The sequence below is a fragment of the Cucumis sativus genome, chromosome 6 (genome assembly GCF_000004075.3).
Source record: "Cucumis sativus cultivar 9930 chromosome 6, Cucumber_9930_V3, whole genome shotgun sequence".
NCBI lineage: Eukaryota > Viridiplantae > Streptophyta > Magnoliopsida > Cucurbitales > Cucurbitaceae > Cucumis > Cucumis sativus.
In genome coordinates this window covers 26,227,848-26,245,199 of record NC_026660.2, presented here as the reverse complement: position 1 = coordinate 26,245,199, position 17,352 = coordinate 26,227,848, and the positions used below count along the sequence as shown (strand labels likewise).

Below are 17,352 nucleotides of genomic sequence, written 5' to 3'. Positions count from 1 at the left end.
TATTTTTTGGATTTATCCTATATATAATTAATGTCATAATTTTTATAAAGCAATTTGAAGAAGCATCGTCATGTGAGATCAATAATATCCAATAATTTGATTAGAGTTAATTTAAAATGGTTTAAAAGAAAATAAAAAAGAGTGAGATTTTATATATAGGTTAACGAAAAGGAAAAAAAAAATAGAAAAAGAAATGTTGAAATGTTGAAATGGGGACAAAGTTTGATTCTTGGAGGGCCTAGGCAAACGTAATAGTTTGACTGTCTTCGGCTATTCTGACCAACAACCCACTTGGGATTGGCCTTCTTTTGCTGTACAACACAACACACAAATTGCTTAAAATCACACACTTATTATTATTATTATTTGTGTATTTGGGTTTTGTGTGAAAGAAAGAGGTCGGTTTCGGTTGGGTAACCAATGACTCAACCAAATTAAACCGGTTCATGTCGGCACATCTTCTTACTATTAAAAAAAAAACCCACCGTCTTTCAGCCGCTATTCTCGCCAACGGCGCCGTTTCACTTTGCAAGCCATCTCTTTCTATATTATTATTATTATTATTTTCTCTATACATTAAACAATAATAATAATAATAATAATTGATTAATAAATAAAATCTTCTCACATGGCCAACCATTATCGTTTCAACACATGATAACATCTCGCATAAAATCCTCCACGTTGGAAAATTCATTCGATTCTAATATACTTCAATTAAATATTCTGATGTTAGAGAGAGAGAGAGAGAGAGAGAGAGAGAGAATCAGAATTAATGAAAAAAAAGATTAATAATTAATTAATTTAATTAATTAAAGCCACTACTAATCCCACAATGGACCGAGTGCACTTTTCTTTTTCTTTTTTTCTCTAATTACAATATGAAAATTCTAAATTTGGAATATTTCAACAAGATTAAGAAAAAAAAATTCCCCCAAATATGGATGATGAGTAAAAAAAAAAAAAACCAGGCTATCGTTCATAATGGAGCTTGCGGTTGGCTTGATCTTGAACCGATTGCCGGAAAACCCATTTGGTGAAAATATTTTTCTTGATATTCTTGGAAAATTTGCTGTCATGAATATTTGTAGTGGTAGTGGAAACGTTCGGTGTAGAAACGGATCTCAATTCTTGAACAAACGACTTCAATCTTCGGATAGCGAGTTTCAAGGTTGATTGTGACATATTAGCAAAACAAACACGAAACCAGCCTGGTTCAGTGCAATGACAAGATGATCCTGGTGAAATATTCAAACCCACTTCGTAAACAATCTTCTTCCATAGCTTTAATTCACATTCAAACGTATCTGATTCCAACAAATGCCTCATATCAACCCAACAAAACAACCCAGCATTACTCTCCAAACACTTAATCCCAGCCTTCTCTAATCCACTCACCAACATTTTCTGTCTTTGTTTCAACCTCTTTTGATTCTCAGAAATATAGGTTCTCGTAAATTTCTTGTCGGATAGCATAGCTGAAAGAAGATATTGTGTTTGAGATGACACCAACCCAAAGCTAGACATTTTAGTAGCAGCCGCCACGACCATTTCATCATTAGAGTAAATTGCACCAACTCGAAAACCTGGGAGCCCTAAATCCTTTGATAAACTGTAAACAATATGAACTCTCTTCCAAACTTCCTCGTCTTCGTTACTCCTCTCCTTAAGCACCTCCATGGCGCTCACGAATCCTGGAGACCCAAAAACGGTCCCAGAGTAAATCTCGTCGCTGATCAAATGAATGCCTTTGGAGGTTATGAAATCAAAAACCAAGTCGAGTTCATTTCTTGTCATTGTGGTTCCCAATGGGTTAGATGGGTTGGTAACCAATACGCCTTTGACACGTAGGTTGCGAGCTTGGGCTTCTTGATAGGCTTGTTCTAAAGCTGGTTGGGTGACTTGGAAGCCGTTGGAGCTAGTGCAATGAATTGGCACAATCTCAACTCCGGTTCTCCATTTCAAATCTCTATCAAATCTGTTTATAGTAAAGTATACATGATTAATTAGAATTATTTAGCTTGAAGTTATAGTAAAGGGAAATGTTTAAGTTTAAGTGAATGTAAAGTAATTAATATTAATATCATTACTACTAACCCTGGATAGTATGGAGTTGGGAGGAGAAAGGCATCGCCAGCCTCTGCAAGGCAGAACATAAGTGTTTCATTGGCTGATGTAGCGCCAGCTGTAAGGACTATGTTATTTGCTTCAAATGTTACTTTGTTTCCTCTAATTTCCGCCATAAATTCTACCAATGCCTTTTTGAATGCGGGTAAGCCGTGGTAATCTTGGAAGAGAGCGAGCTCTCTAAAAATTGATTTGCCATCACGTTTAAAGCTGGCTGCGTCTGGATTTTTTGTAAGCCATGATTCAAGAAGATCAAATGATAGCTGAAAAAAAAGTGAAAAAAAAAAAGGTGAGTAATAGAGCTCTTAATAGAACATAAAAATGGTGATTTTTTTTGTATACATATATATATACGAAGAAGAATATATATAATTACTTGATTCTCGGCAAGACCCATCTGAATGATGCCGTTGGGATTAGAAGTCTCATCAAAGGGGTTTTTCTCATAAGCTTCCCATCCTAAGAAGTAGGAGGAATCTTGACCGTGGGAATTGCACGTGGCTTTTGTGGAAAGCATCTTCATTTTTTCTTCGGTTGTGCTGCTAATAAGCTAGCCTAGGGATGGATGGAAGAAGAATCTGATGATTTTAAGATTAAGATTAATGTTGAGGTGAGGTATATAGGTACAAAAGATTATGAGATTGAGAGAAATGTTGAGAAATAGAAATAGAGAGAGAGAAAAGAGGTGGTTTGTATTGGTTGGAATATGGTAGATAGTTCTTCGAATGTTTGAGTTGGAGAGGTGTTCAGCAAACATAGGGTGGTATTTATAGGACAAAATCCATAGGCCACGTAGATGGTGACAACAAAAACTTTTGACCACATGTGGGGTCTGGGATTTGGTTATAGATTAATTTAATTGGTCTAATTAAAATAAGAGACAAATATATATATATATAGGTATATTATTTAGATTGTAGAGATAATATAGAGAGTGTGTTTGATATTAATTAATTAATTAAGGGGGTTGATAAACAGTGATGATTTGAGGAATTATTTATGGAAAGTGTCTCCGACCAGAGCAGGTATGGTTTGATATGGAAGATGAAAATGGGGATTATGAAACAAAAATGAATGGGATAATGAAAAATGTTAATGATTTGGGGGTTAATTTGTTAGGGGAAAACATAGAAAGAAAGAAAATAGAGGGACAGGAGGGGTTAGAGAAGATGGGAAAAAAGACCCACCTGATCCTCAAAAATCAAAATATGAACTGTGGGGGTGGGCTCAATGTGTTCCCTCATTACACAATCACCAGCCACTCTCTGTCTGCCATTTTCTTCTTTCACCTTAATTAACATCCATTACCATTACTCTTTCTCCTCCTAATTAATTCATTCTTTTCTTTTTTCTTTTAAATGTATTTTTACTCTCAATTTTTATTTTAAATGATAAAATTTATACAAACATTTATCACTATACTAAAATATCACAATCTATAGTAAACTATCATAGACTACTATTTTTGTTCATGATACATTTACCCACATGTAATAGTCTAATCTATTTTGATAATTTGTTGTTTATTGTAGACTTTGATATTTTAGTATATTTTGTAAATGTTTTGTTTATTTTATTAATATTTAAAAATAGTTCTATAACTTTTTTGTTTTAAATTTTTTAAAATCTCAATTAGATCATAAATAACATCTCTTTCACTTTTAAAATTCTTATTTTGTTATTTACTCTCTATCAACATTTTCAAAAACTAAGTTAAAATTTGAAAACTTTAAAAGATAGTTTTTAAAATTTTGTTTTTGTTTTTTAAATTAATTCAATTCTTTTACCCAACAAAGATGAAAATAAAAGAGAAAATAAACCTATTTTTAAAGACAAAACAATAATCTAAGATTCTAAATGGTTATAAGCAAAGGAGGACTTAGTTCCTAAGTTTAATTTCAGTTTCAGTTTAGTCGAATATAAGTTTTTAAATTTTGCACTTCTACAATTGATTTTTCATTAAATAATACTCACTTTCAATCAATTTAAAATAATTATGAAATTATGAAGGGAAATTCTAAATTTAAGTGTAAAAAGGATGAAAAATAGTGAAAATTTAATTAACGAAAACATTAACATTAAATGGATAAAGAATAAATATTTAGTGAGTAAAAGGAATTGGAACCTAAATCTCAAATGATGACAAATAAACATTAGAGAGTAAAATCTATCGTCAATGAATTAATAAAATTGAAAAGCATAAGTAGGATCTTAATTTCCACCTGTAGTCTAAAACCCGTCCATATCAAAGCAACAAACACACTTTGTAAAAGGCTGAAAAGGTTGGACAAAACAGGTCTCATATCAAAAGTTTATGTCCGTCGGCCGGAGAAACACCCTACTTCATGTCTCTCTATACTCTATACACACACACCTAATTTCCCTTTAGGGGTTGGTAAGTATTTTCAAAATCAATTCATTATATTATTCAATATTCTACGTTTACCACCCAAAAATAAGAAGAAAAAATAGTTTTTTCCATCCAAAACAGCCTTTTTTGTTGTTCTTGTTCTTATTATTATTATTATTTCGGGATCTACAAAAAAAGTTTTTCCAATCTCTTAATTTCATCTTACAATTATCACGGTGACTTTGAAGATTATTATTTAATTAAGTGACCGACGGTGAGTCACAACTAATAAGATCATTTATTTATTTGACTATCATGTATTGGTAAAATATAACATAAAAGGTAGGGTAGAGCTCCATAGAGTTGCGTGACTAACAAGTTTGGAATATGTTTTTTTATTCACTTTGAAATTTAAAAATGAATTTCGTCCTTACTAACATGTAAATGTTTAAAAGTAATGTTTAAATATATGAGCTATTAATCTACCAATAAAGTGATCTATTTTAATATCAAAAGCTAAATTATTTCCTATTTACCTGTATTTGCACCTCTTCGTCAAAACAATCATGTTGTTGTTGCTTAAAAAAAATTAGTGACTGTCAAATCAAACTCAATATTAAAAGGGTAATCTCTTGAAACCAAAATCCAAAATACACATTGGATGAGATTATATGATTATTATTGTTTTTATTCACATTAAAAACATACGAATTTTAATTATATATATATTGATTAAATTTAAAAGAGAAAATATGAGCATTAGAATACATAACATAACATATCAAAGGCTCATGTCGTGTCCTACATATAGGGCGTAGGGACATAGACTACATAAATAATCCCAATTCTTGAACTTTTTTTAATTAACATTTCTTTTTGAACAAACTATCAAAAAAGAAAAAAGAAAAAAAAAGGGTAGTTCAATTCAAATTCGGTGGTCTCCCAAAAGTTGGTGGCCCATTGGAAGCATATATTTTTCATATTTCCATTGATAATTTGCAGCATGTGGATGGTAAAAGATTGGTGGATTTTCCTTTACGATCCATATTTTATATTACTTTGGCACATAATGCATAATACTTTAGTATTGTTCATATTTTAATTATACTTCCCCCTCCCCCCCAAATATAATCCATAGTTAACATATATATCCACTCCGCTATTGGTTTTTGGCTACATGGTATCTGGTTCTCTTCTCTGCTTTGGTTCTGTATACTCAAGTTAATAGCATTATTATTCAGTTTGTTTTCCTAAGTTCTCAAAAATAATAATAATAGAAAAATGAAAAAAAAGTCAAATTTTAAAAATGGAAACTGCCGGCCCTCAGAGTAATAAACACTCATTCACATGAACCTATTGGTTGGAATAATTACAATTATCCACTATTTACTTTCTCCAAAATTATTCTTATCTGTTTGGGAAAGAAGATTGAGGAAGGCCAATTTGATTAGAGAGAGGATTTGTCCTTATGGGTATATGATATGATCTAATGATCCTCCTAGAAGGTGACTTTGCTTTCTTCATGGGTCAACACTGTTCTAACGCGCAAATAGATATTGAAGTTTCTTGTCATACCAAATTAAAAAAAAAAAAAAAAAAAGACACAAGATATATGAGAGGAAAGTGAAAGATATGCTTCTGTTTTTTACTCATTTATAATAATAATAATAAAATATATTGATTGCCAAAAAAATAATGAATAATATATTGAAGTTCATGGAGATATTTTTCATAAGTCTTCTTTGTGCACTCAATCGACTTGTTGACTTTCTAGTATAGTCTTGTTGTTTGAGTTGATCTACATGAAAGTACTCATGTCCTGGTGTGATGTTGAGTCAACCACACTTTAATGTCTAAGTCAGTACAAAATGGTTCATCTAAGCACAAAGAGTAGTGTTAGAGTTCTCATGTTAGCTAGATTTACTTACTTTTTCCTTTAGAGTAGTTTAGTAAAACTATTTATAAGATTTTTTCTCTAAAACTCGCTTTTAATTAAGTGTAATGTCGGTGGTATTAGGGTGGTTGGTGACTCTCGAAATTGCATATAGCATCAAGACTACGTCCACTAAATTATTTCTCGATTAGCACAATTTCTCTAACTTAAGTGGGTCGGTTCGAAACTTGAATGTTTGACTTTTTTCATTTATGTGGTGTGGTTTTTCATGGTGCTTGCTAGTTTTGTTGAGCTTGGATTTGCACAAAAACCTTAGGTCTCACAAATTTTTTTAATAGAAAAACTAAGATAAGGAGAGATGTGATAGAATATAGCTACTCCTACCATAGACGAACTCTTCAATTACTCTTATCAAGGATATATTTTCATCATATAAATATAGTATAAAGCAAAGCAAAAATGTAAAAGCATTCATTAGGGAAGTTATATTTTAATTGGGAGATCAGAAATAAAGGAAGTAGAGAGAAGATTACTTCCATCCCTTTCTCTTTTTTCTTTTATCATCCCTTGAGCCCATGAAACACCTCATGAAAAACTCCCATGCACTTACTTCTAAACCCTTTCACAGTTTTAACTGTTATAAATTCCTTCATTTTTAAATTACTAATTCAATTCACTCAAACGGATAGATAAAAATAAATTTAATATAATATCTAACACGGTAGATTTAAGTTTTCAGATTGAATTGATTATTTAATATGATATTAGAGTATATAGTCCAAAAATTAAAGATTTTGCGTTGAAATCTCTACATTATTAATTTTTTTCAATTTAATATTGATTTTCACTCGTTACATTAAATTTATTCACACCTACGTGTTTAAGCTTTTAGGTTGAGTCGATTGGATGATATTTTTTTTTATAGTTGAATATAACATATGGTAGTAAAAAAACGGTGCGGTTTTATTATTGTATGTGGTATACACTATAGGTCGAGGTTGGTAAGAGAGGAGGGTGGTGGAGTGGCAGTGACGGCCATCTTCGTTTCCCAATTTGGAGGCCATTTTTTTTTTTAGAAAAACAAAATATTTATTTTTATTAGACTTTAAAAAATCTTATATATTTCATAGAAAAAAAAATAGGAAGAGGGGGACAGGTCATGGTTCCTTTGCCTTTTGTTGATTCTTAATATGTCTGAGTGTTTCCCAATGTCACAAGAGAAAGGAAACAAATAAATTCTGAAATTGATAAACATTTGCATACAATTCTGTACAAGACAATACAAAAAAGAAAAAGAAAAAAAAAAGTGGACCATATATATTATCATTAAAAAGAACACAAACCCCTGTGTTTTTCTCTCAATCTCTTTCTTGTATGTCTAAATTAAATTAGGGTATAGCTGTTGGTACAAATTTAGAGAAATTAGATGGCATTATTATTGATTTAACATAATTATATTTAGGAAAGGAAATAAGAGAAACAGAAGAAAGTACTAGAGGAATTCCAAGGAGGGTTGTAAGGTAACTTCATATATTTATAACAAAAGATATGTTGATAAGGGTATGTAATAAATTAGGGGTCTCTTATAGTCTTATTTTGGGGAGAATGATCTGATTGATGCAAAATGAAAATGTGTGACAAATAAACCATTGGGGCTCTCTGGGCAGACAAGGGAAGGACATGGTAGAAAGATGCCAAACTTCTTGATTAGAAAATCTGATCATATATAAATACTCTTCTCTATTATATATTATATATATAATTCTAGTTGGTTTATTAATTAATTTATGGTCCCTTAGCAGCTTATTGATATGATTTTGGGTTTATCTTTGTTGGACTTTGATCCTTCATTCATTAATTCCTCCCTATATCTATTAATATATACCTTATATAACACATCTATTAATACTAAGAATATAACACATTCTTACTATTTTTATACTTTGACTTCTAATCACATCCTGCTCCTTGTACTTCTTCTTTTTTTTTTTAATTAAAAAATAGAACTTTTTTTTTAAGGATTCTGAAATATTGAGGTTTTTTACTGTATCAAAGGTGTGGGATATTTCTAGAAATTTGGAAATTTTTAATCTGAATTGGTTAGCATTATAATTTATTAAAACATTCACAAATATATTTGGATATGTGTTTTTGTTTTTGTTTTTTAAGTAATAGGGGTGGGATTAAAATATTTGATATGCCAAAATAAATTGTTCACACTTTGTAGGCAAAGTGAAATATTTTACAATATTTGATAATCCTTAATATTATTATACACCTTTTGTTCTTTACATTATTGGTAACGCATTTACAATTAGTTAGTTAAAAAGAACTGAATATAGAAAGGAACCATGATATGAACCCAATATAGATGAGCTAAAAATGTGTTGTTTTAACTGGTATTACAGTTGAAGACAAAGAAATAATAACGTAGGTCAAAATGATTGAACTAAAAACAAAAAAAGAATCTACTAAACCATAATCAGTTCTTAATTAAGAGTTTAAATAAGCATATACAAGTGAAGGATTAAGACAAATATCAATGCATTTAATAAGTTATGGACAGTTGTGTTGGTTGGTGCAAAATAAGATTTAAACCGCAGTGTGCGGTGATAAGTAGCAGTGTTTTTGTTTTCAAGTACAAAACCTTGATTGAATTAATTAGACAAACCCCCATTTAAGACCAACCCCGTTTTTCATAAAAGAAAATATTAAAGTTGAAAAAAAGAAGAAGAAAGAAAACTAAAGTTGTAAATGAAGGTAAAAAAGAATGAATTAAGAAAGGGGAGCCACGTGATTTGTAGGGAAGATAAGGGGTTATTAAGGCATGTGAAAACGGGGGTTAATTGCCCCCACCACCACCATTTAAACCATAATAAGATTGAGTGAGGCATTTGAGACAATCAATCTCTTACGGTGACAACTAACATGGATCCTCACGTTACTCCATTCCTCACCCTTCTTCCGAGGAGACACTCCCATGGACCCTCTTTGTTTCCTCTTCTTCAATTTTGTAGGTCCCTTCTAATTCCTTCTACTTTTATCCTTTAATTCTTTCACTAATCTTCTCCTTAATTAATTACTAATAAGTACATAATAAATCAATCAATACAAACTTTGCCAGTGCTTACCATGGCTCTCCTCTATCTGCCTCTAACTCTCTCAATCTAATACTTGTTTTGTTATGGAGGAAATTGCTTGTCAAAATATGGAAAACATCCAGACATTTAATGATCGGAAATTGACTAGAATTTGGTAGATCTCTACAGATTTTTGGAGCAGACAACAGAGAAAAGAAATGTTTCTAAGTCCAAAAAGAAAACCAAACCGTCCAAACTATATTTATTAACTTGAAAGGAGCATTGAAATGGTGTAGACCAGGAATTTGTCGCTAACCCAATTATATGCAAGTGGGTCATTAGCCGCTAAGCTTTGATGACACTCAGCATGGAGCCATTCACCTCTTGTCCTCTCTCTCTCTCTCTCAAAATTCTAAAGAGAGAAGGAAAAAAGAACTGATCTATTCACCCACTTCTTCTACAAATTAACAGTGCTGCTTCCTTCAGGACAATAGGGACCATTTTTTCTTCACTCCGTTCCAAAATCCAGCTGTGTTATCTCTTCTGCTACCTAACACTTTCACTTTGATTTAACTGTCTTTTGTTTCTGCTGGTTTTTCAACTAATTTTAGATGTATTACATGGAATGAAATGAATCTTTGAACTAGCTAAGGTTTGATGCAGCCACAATGTATGCCATTGGTTTTTCAAACAGTGGGAGGTGGTGTGAGTTGGAGTTTGGGGTGGCTTTGGGGCCTCAACAGTGTGTGACTAGTAACAAGACTGCAAGTTGGAGTTGGCTATGGCCATTTTCAAAGACATGTTGTTATAGCTATTTGCTCAGCTACCTAGCTAGATAGGCAAGGTCCACCATATAATTAGAGACTAAGCTGTCATGTTTCAAAACACATGAAAACGACTAATACATTACACATACAAACCATTCTCTCTACACAAATTATGATTTCAAAGCTTACAAATGAATGGATTTTGAGTATGTATGCATTGGAATTGCTCAAATTAGCCAGCAAAGTAATAAGGGATGTTGCAAGTGTACTATGCATGTGGATATAGAGATGGAAAAAAACCAGAGATGAAAACCCAAAAGCTCTTAAGAAATAATGATTTGAAGAACATGGTATGATTCAAAATGAAGCTAGCCCATTTTTGGTTTGGCTGTGTGTGTTTTAAGTGGGTGTGTACTTGGGAAAGGCCCATGAAGGAAGTTGGGTTGACCCACAGCCAGCTGGGTTTACTGAGATGAATAACCAAATAGTTTGTAATCTGGAAAATTAATAATGATTGGATGATGGGTTCCCAAATGGGAAACAGCAAGAGCTGAGATGGGCCAGATAGACATAGGAACCAGCATTTCACAAAACATTCAAGGACCCTGACCCAGTTTGAACAGGACCCATCATTCTGGTAAAAGAAAAATAAATAACAATTTTCATGTTTTTATAACAGTGCTCTATCAAAATTCAAAGTCGGCAGAAATTGGTTGCAAAGAACCCGACTGCGTCTAACAATTATATCTATTTACAACAACCTGAACAGGACCATTCAAGGGACAGACCTTGCCTTGCAATTATAATTATATAATGTTAGGTTGGGACTTCGAAGCGTTAAACATTAAAAACAAGAAAATGATGTCTGAATTTGAAGTGATTTGGAATTGGGTGATTCTAAGAGAATTGATGAAGTATAAGGCTCAAGTGATTTTTTTTCTTCCGAAACCCAGCGTCGAATGATAGCACCCCACTGAGAAAGAAATAGAAAGCTAATCATAATTAACCAATTTAAACAATTTTGAGATTGTTTAAATTATGATAGCCCCCCATAGGCTCAAGTATGGCACCGATATAAACGAGCCTCCTGGACCTCTGTTTTTCAATTTTGAGATTGCCCTCTGATTTTCTTCTCACAAACCTGTTTAGGTTGCTGGCTATATCTTGCACGATATTCAAATCTATTAAGCATAAACATGATTTTAAATTGAAATCAAATTCGTTAAATCAAAAACAATAATTGTTGTAGACTTTAGGGCATGGAAGCAAATACACTCCACTTCAAGCTCAAGTCATTTCTACAAACTACAAGGTTAAATAAAAGGATGGAATCTTGATCATTTGATAGCATTACCCAACTGTCCGGATGCACAATTGAAAATCATTTGCGAGGAAACTAGATTTTGCTATAATATGCATTACCATTGAATACATACCAACACATTCTTTGTACTAAGAAAAAGTCGGAAGGTCATTGCGTTAAAGTTACTTGCAATTGTATTTATGGAAAGAACGTGGACAGTTGTTTAAGAAGAAAAAAAGTTATACAAATATCAAGATGTCATCAGCATATATATGCTTGCTGAAGTTCAGTGTTCGATCGATTAAGTGAAGCAGGATGAGTAATAGGTAGAAAACAACAAAGCAAAGAACCAAAACGATATGAATATCAGTTGTATTTATCTCATTAAATAAAAATAAATAATATATTGTAACCTAAGAACTTGACAACACTAAAATCTCCTGTGGTTGACAATTTTGTGCCAATAAGATTCCCCCAACCCACCATACAAAAGAAGAAAAAGAGAAAAAGCGTACATCAAAGCGGATTCTCCACCTCCCCAGCTTCTTTTATGTTTGTTTATAACATTGGAATGAAAAGAAAAAGAGACAAAAAGCGTGTGAGAAAATAAATTCATATCTTGTGATTTGATATCAATGGTATGAACTGAGATGGAAAACTTGGCAGCCGGGCTTGTAAGACTGCTTGGATGCTGCTTGCTTAAATTTCTTGGCAGCAGCTTCGTTCTCTTCTAAGCTTGTTTGGACAAAAAATCGAATCCACCAAGACGAGCTTCGCATTTTGGCCTTCAAATATGAAATAATATATCCATTACATTAAGAGCAGTTGCAGATAGGAGGGAAAAAATCCAACAAGAGGGACCTCACTAAAGGAGAGGGGTCAGCAAAACAGTGCCAACAGAATAATTATAAAAAATGTTTGAAGTTGAAGCCCAAAAAGAAACATGAAATCTAATAAGAGTCACGCATCACTAGGCTCCCAATCTAACCCTCTAAACACTCGGTTGTTCCTTCACATACCTAGAGCGTCCAAGTCAATACAAACATCTACAGTAATCTGGAACTCAAGACACTTTTACCTATATTTCTCCTCCAAAAACTCTTTGTCAATTCATATATTTATAAACGTTTAAATTATTCCAAAACTATAAATAATAAAAGAATTAACACAAACAATTTCGTTGGACACATCAACCTTTGGTTTCTGATATTAAGCTAAGTTAGCAGTCTTTCAAAAATATGATAAGTATAGAGCATATTATTTCTTTTCACGAAACCTAACTTTCATTGGCGACAATGAAAAGAAAAAAAAAACATGCATATACCAAACCAGAAATCCAAAATAAATGAGAACCTACAAATGGAAAAGGAAATGAACCTCTACTCATCCCCACAATAGAATGATATTATCTACTTTGGGTATAAACTCTCATGACTCTACTCTTGGAACCACCCAAAAAATCCCATACCAATGAAGATTATTTTCCTCACTTATATACTATATATCTTTCTTCCATATCGAACAGTGACGCTAAACAAGCTTAATTTGAAGTGCTTGTCTTTGGATTCCCAAATGGGGCACACAAGTGAGTCAAGGGCAAGCAAAAGGTTTACTAACACAAAAAGGTGTGTAGGGTAAAATTACGAGAAATTGATTGCATTTATATATAGTTTTTAAAAACTTGAAAATACGAAGTCTACTTTCTACAAGCAACAGGGGGACAATTTTTCAAAATAAAAACAACGCAATTTAACCTTAAATAGGTAATTATTTGAGGAAGGTCAAATGTATAACTTGACCTAATGCTGAATTCGTGCAAAGAAAAAAATCAATACCTTAATTCCAGCTTCTTAATTGTAATATGACTTAAAACCCCAAATATGGAAGCCATATGAGTATGTATTAAGAGCTTCCTTGTTCATTATAGTTCCACTAGCAATTAGATGTATGAATTTACGAACGGGTAGTACTTAGGTGCATCGCAAGATGCCATCTTTATACATTCCCCTCTCATCATCTACGCAATATATATATATATATAACTATATATATATATTTAATAAAAAAAAAACAAGAAGAATTTGACAAATGACAAATTAGGATTGGACAATTTGGTGGGATGTGTAAAAATAAATGCTATCCCAGATGCGCCTAAGCATTTTTCTTTACATGTGCCATATTGGTTTTAATTTTGTGTGAGAAACTCAAAAACATTGTGCATGAGCATATCCAATAAAGATGGCACACACAAGATTCAAATAATATTGAATAAGTAGTAGCTTACCGGTCGTCCAAACTTTGATAACTCATTTACTTTTGCTTTCTGCTGACCAGGGGAACCTAGACAAAAGAGAGAGTAAAAGGTCGAGTTCATTATTAAATGGAGTAATATTAATAACATTGAATAAGAAATAATGAAGACCAACATCAAAATATTGTTAACAAGAGGACTAGGAGAAACAAGATATGCAATAGAGAAGGTTCTTAATTTTATTAGATGTTTCCTTGTGTATGACAAGATTTATAGTCGTAACATAGTGACAAGATTTATAGTCCCAATCATTGTGTATGATTGTCTTGATTACAATCATCTGAGAGGAACTTTCCAATGGTTCCTTGTGGGCTAAGAAAAGAAGTGAAACATTTGAACAATGGTAGCTTCTTCTATCTAGAAACAAAGTAATCCCAATCATCAATGATGGGTCGACTGGAAAATTCTAGTTGACTTGAGTTTTCCATCCTAGATTCAAATCCTCGGTACACAACTTGTACAATTAGTAAGAGCAGAGCATCCAAAAAATTCAATGAGGACATTCACCACATGATTGTGGAGTTTCCAGAGTGACAACAGATACACTTCAAAAAAGAGTTTTGCAAACGACGAGTTTAAAACACAAAGTGCTTGGTAGTGAAAAACTACGATGCAGTGGAAAAGATATTTATGATGTTGCATAGAGTTTTCAAAAAGTTACCGGTAAATATAACAAGACCATCAGAAGAAACCCTTGCGAATTCTGAAAGAGTTTTGTTCAGGTATTTGGGGGATAGATAATCCAATGCATCTGACACAATAACGTGGGAAAATGACTTCGCCCTATAAGGTAGAGGGAACTTGATATCTGCAACACGTACAATGCCTTTGTTCACAAGTGATTTGCAGTTTCCATCAGCATCTTCTATGTCATATGGTTCTATGCCCCATGCTTCTATTTCACCTTCTTTCAATAGCTTAGATACCACAGAGCACGTATCGGGACCTACGTGCAAAACTTTGCGCATGCTATTGCCAAATGCTGTCTTTAAGATGGTTACTGCTCTTTGCAACTCCAATGTGCATGAAAAATCACCTACAGGTTCAATTTTGATCTGTCTTTAAATACCTCTTCAGCCAATGAAACTGTAGTTTAGAGAAGTAAATGCTCATAGAAGCAATCAAATCTTATAGAAACGTCACTAGGATTAACCATTAAAACCTTGCAAGTTAATTAAAATAACCCATCAAACAAGATACGAGAAATACAAATGTGATACCATCTGTCTCCAATGAATTATCTAGGAAAGCGAACAGTACGAAATTGCAAAATTATCAAGGAAACTTCTATATATTGAAAATAGGCCAACCTATACAATACAATAATAAAACTGCTACAAGGATACAAGAACTATCTATCAAAGAAGCTTCCCACTCTAATCAACTTCCTCCATATTTTTATCATTTTGCTGCAGTTTGAATTTTAATTCTATTTTAGCCAACATACTTCACTAAAATAAATTAAACCAGTGCCATAATAACCAGAAAATAATAACAATACCCAATTAAATTTAGTACATGGAATCCATAACCCCCGGGGTTGTTGGGAGAGAAGATAGTAGACTTTGAAAATCAGGCTCCTTGGGTCATTTCCCAGTCAAAAAATTCTTTAATGACAGGGAACCTATGAACGGCTGTATGGAAGGTGAAATGTCTAAACATGAAATCTAACAAGTACAAAGAAAGAAACATAGCTACTGTTAATTTCAAATTGTTACATGCTCTGTTTGCAAGCAATGGAGGATGAAGCTCTCTTTTCTTTCATTGTTCATATAGTTCAAAATGTTGGGGTAATATTTCACCTCTTTGGATGTTCTATGATCTTCGATCTTACCCAAAGGAATATATCTATCAATTACTACGTAAGCACAGATTTAAAAACAACATCAAAATTTTAATAGGTCAAGGAAATCAAAGTTATCGTTAGAGGATTTTGATATGAAAGAAATTAAAGAACTTTCCAAAGGCATACGCACTGCATAAAAAAAAAGGTGATAAAGAGGGAGATAAGCCTGCACCCTAAGCGTTAAGGAGGTTACAAAAGGAAATATTTTTACCTTCAATCTTGCTGACTATCTTGGTGCCTCCAAATAAACCTGCATTAATAAATATTAGCTCAATGAATGAGACAATATACCCCATTGTTCATTTCTTCGTGATCAAAGTATACCAGCCCAAACTATGACCAAAGTCAGTAAGGATACTACGGATCCTATCACATTATCATGTAATGAGAAGTATATAAAATGTAAATCGAATGCAAACCTTGTCCACTAAAAGCATAGACAAGTAGAAGAACTGCTCCCTGTGAAAACCCAGAAGAAAAAAAAGTCAAAATTAAATTACCAACTATATGGACTACATTTTATTGAGTAGTAAAAGTACTATTCAATCACAGATTATCATCCACCCACCCAACTAATCTACAGCGAACGATAAAATATATATATCACAAATCAGGAACGGAAATTGATTCTCAATCATGATAATTACCACAAGGACCAAGCATATAGATAACAAGGGTGATGATTTTGATTTTGCATTCAGTGCCCCAGCAAATGAAAAGCTTCCATTGCGACGCGTGGAAGTAGGTTGCCTCCTTTGCATGATTAATAGTTCAAAAGAATATGATTCTGCATTTGATGAAAACATAAACAATTGATAGTTAGATTGCTTAGCCATTGAATGTGCAATATGATTCCATGGAACTAGAACTCATTTAAAAATGTGCACATCAATCCTAAATCCTTCGCCAGTGTAGCATCTTCTGACAGAACGTCACCGACACATAAATGGATGAAATTTTAAGATACTATAAACCCGTGGCCACTCATTTTTATGCCTTCCCCACTTCCAACACCCCAACCCAACAAAATAAAATAAATCAAAATGAGAAATTGTATACCAATTTCAAGAGTGAACTTCCACAATTAAATCATCATCTATAGTCACCATAACAAGACTGACATTAAACCCATAAAATAAAAATCTGACAAAGAAATGTTAACAAAAAGAAACAAGCGAAACAAAAGAACAAACAGTCAAAACAAAACAATGCAATGTCATAAATGGTAACAGAAGAAAGGCATAGATCAATGCAATTTAGCATTGTTGGAGAATAATTTTCATACTAGAATCAAGAAACAAAATAGAAATAAATAAAAACAGTAGAAACCTTTCAAGATGTGAACAAACTAGAGAGATATTGAGCTGAAAGTATGGATAAAGGAAAGAAATACAAAAAGTTAATGGGATCTAATCACCTTAGATCATCACAGGAGAAAGAAAGCAGCAGTTAGTGTATGAAAGTCCAGATCTTGGATCTGAAAATTAAATTTTGGGTTTTATTAGTTTGTTGTGCATAGTTACATCCAACCAAAAGGGAGAGATGATGAGTAAATGCAAGTGGGAACTCTATATTATATAAAATAATTAGAAAAATAAAATAAAATTCAGACAACTTTATTTTCTTTACATTTAAACTTACTATTAGGTAACCAAAGGCCCTTTAAAAGTAAAT

The 17,352-nt window shown here is 32.6% G+C and overlaps 2 protein-coding genes across 3 annotated transcripts; both read right to left on the bottom strand.

Moving 5' to 3' along the window:
- Window positions 1-790: 790 nt before the first annotated feature.
- LOC101216963 (1-aminocyclopropane-1-carboxylate synthase CMA101) lies at window positions 791-2,847 on the bottom strand. The gene is given in 3 exon segments (NM_001308930.1): window positions 791-1,978; window positions 2,098-2,390; window positions 2,504-2,847. Coding segments are annotated over 3 exon segments (1,446 nt in total). The 5' UTR covers window positions 2,651-2,847; the 3' UTR covers window positions 791-972.
- Window positions 2,848-11,867: 9,020 nt separating this feature from the next.
- On the bottom strand, window positions 11,868-17,252 carry LOC101217204 (probable pectin methylesterase CGR3). Of its 2 annotated transcripts, none has more exons than XM_004143366.3 (7): window positions 17,096-17,252; window positions 16,326-16,465; window positions 16,098-16,137; window positions 15,890-15,928; window positions 14,494-14,868; window positions 13,806-13,861; window positions 11,868-12,306 (listed from the first exon to the last, which is right to left on the bottom strand). In XM_004143366.3, exons 2-7 carry the CDS (start codon window positions 16,437-16,439, stop codon window positions 12,154-12,156), a joined length of 777 nt encoding a protein of 258 aa, XP_004143414.2. In that variant the 5' UTR covers window positions 16,440-16,465; window positions 17,096-17,252; the 3' UTR covers window positions 11,868-12,153. The 2 variants fall into 2 exon arrangements, with proteins under 2 accessions (XP_004143414.2, XP_011657910.1); XM_011659608.2 differs by having other exon boundaries at window positions 17,008-17,097.
- Between the last annotated feature and the right edge of the window lie 100 nt (window positions 17,253-17,352).

What these genes read in the sequence shown, in the direction of transcription:
- LOC101217204 (XM_004143366.3), bottom strand. Translation starts at nt 16,439, where the DNA reads ATGCAAAGGAGGCAACCTACTTCCACGCGTCGCAATGGAAGCTTTTCA. An exon ending in CTATGCTTTTAGTGGACAAG is followed by an intron (nt 15,929 to 16,097) that starts GTTTGCATTCGA and finishes TTATTAATGCAG; the next exon opens with GTTTATTTGGAGGCACCAAG. An exon ending in GATAGTCAGCAAGATTGAAG is followed by an intron (nt 14,869 to 15,889) that starts GTAAAAATATTT and finishes TTGAACCTGTAG; the next exon opens with GTGATTTTTCATGCACATTG.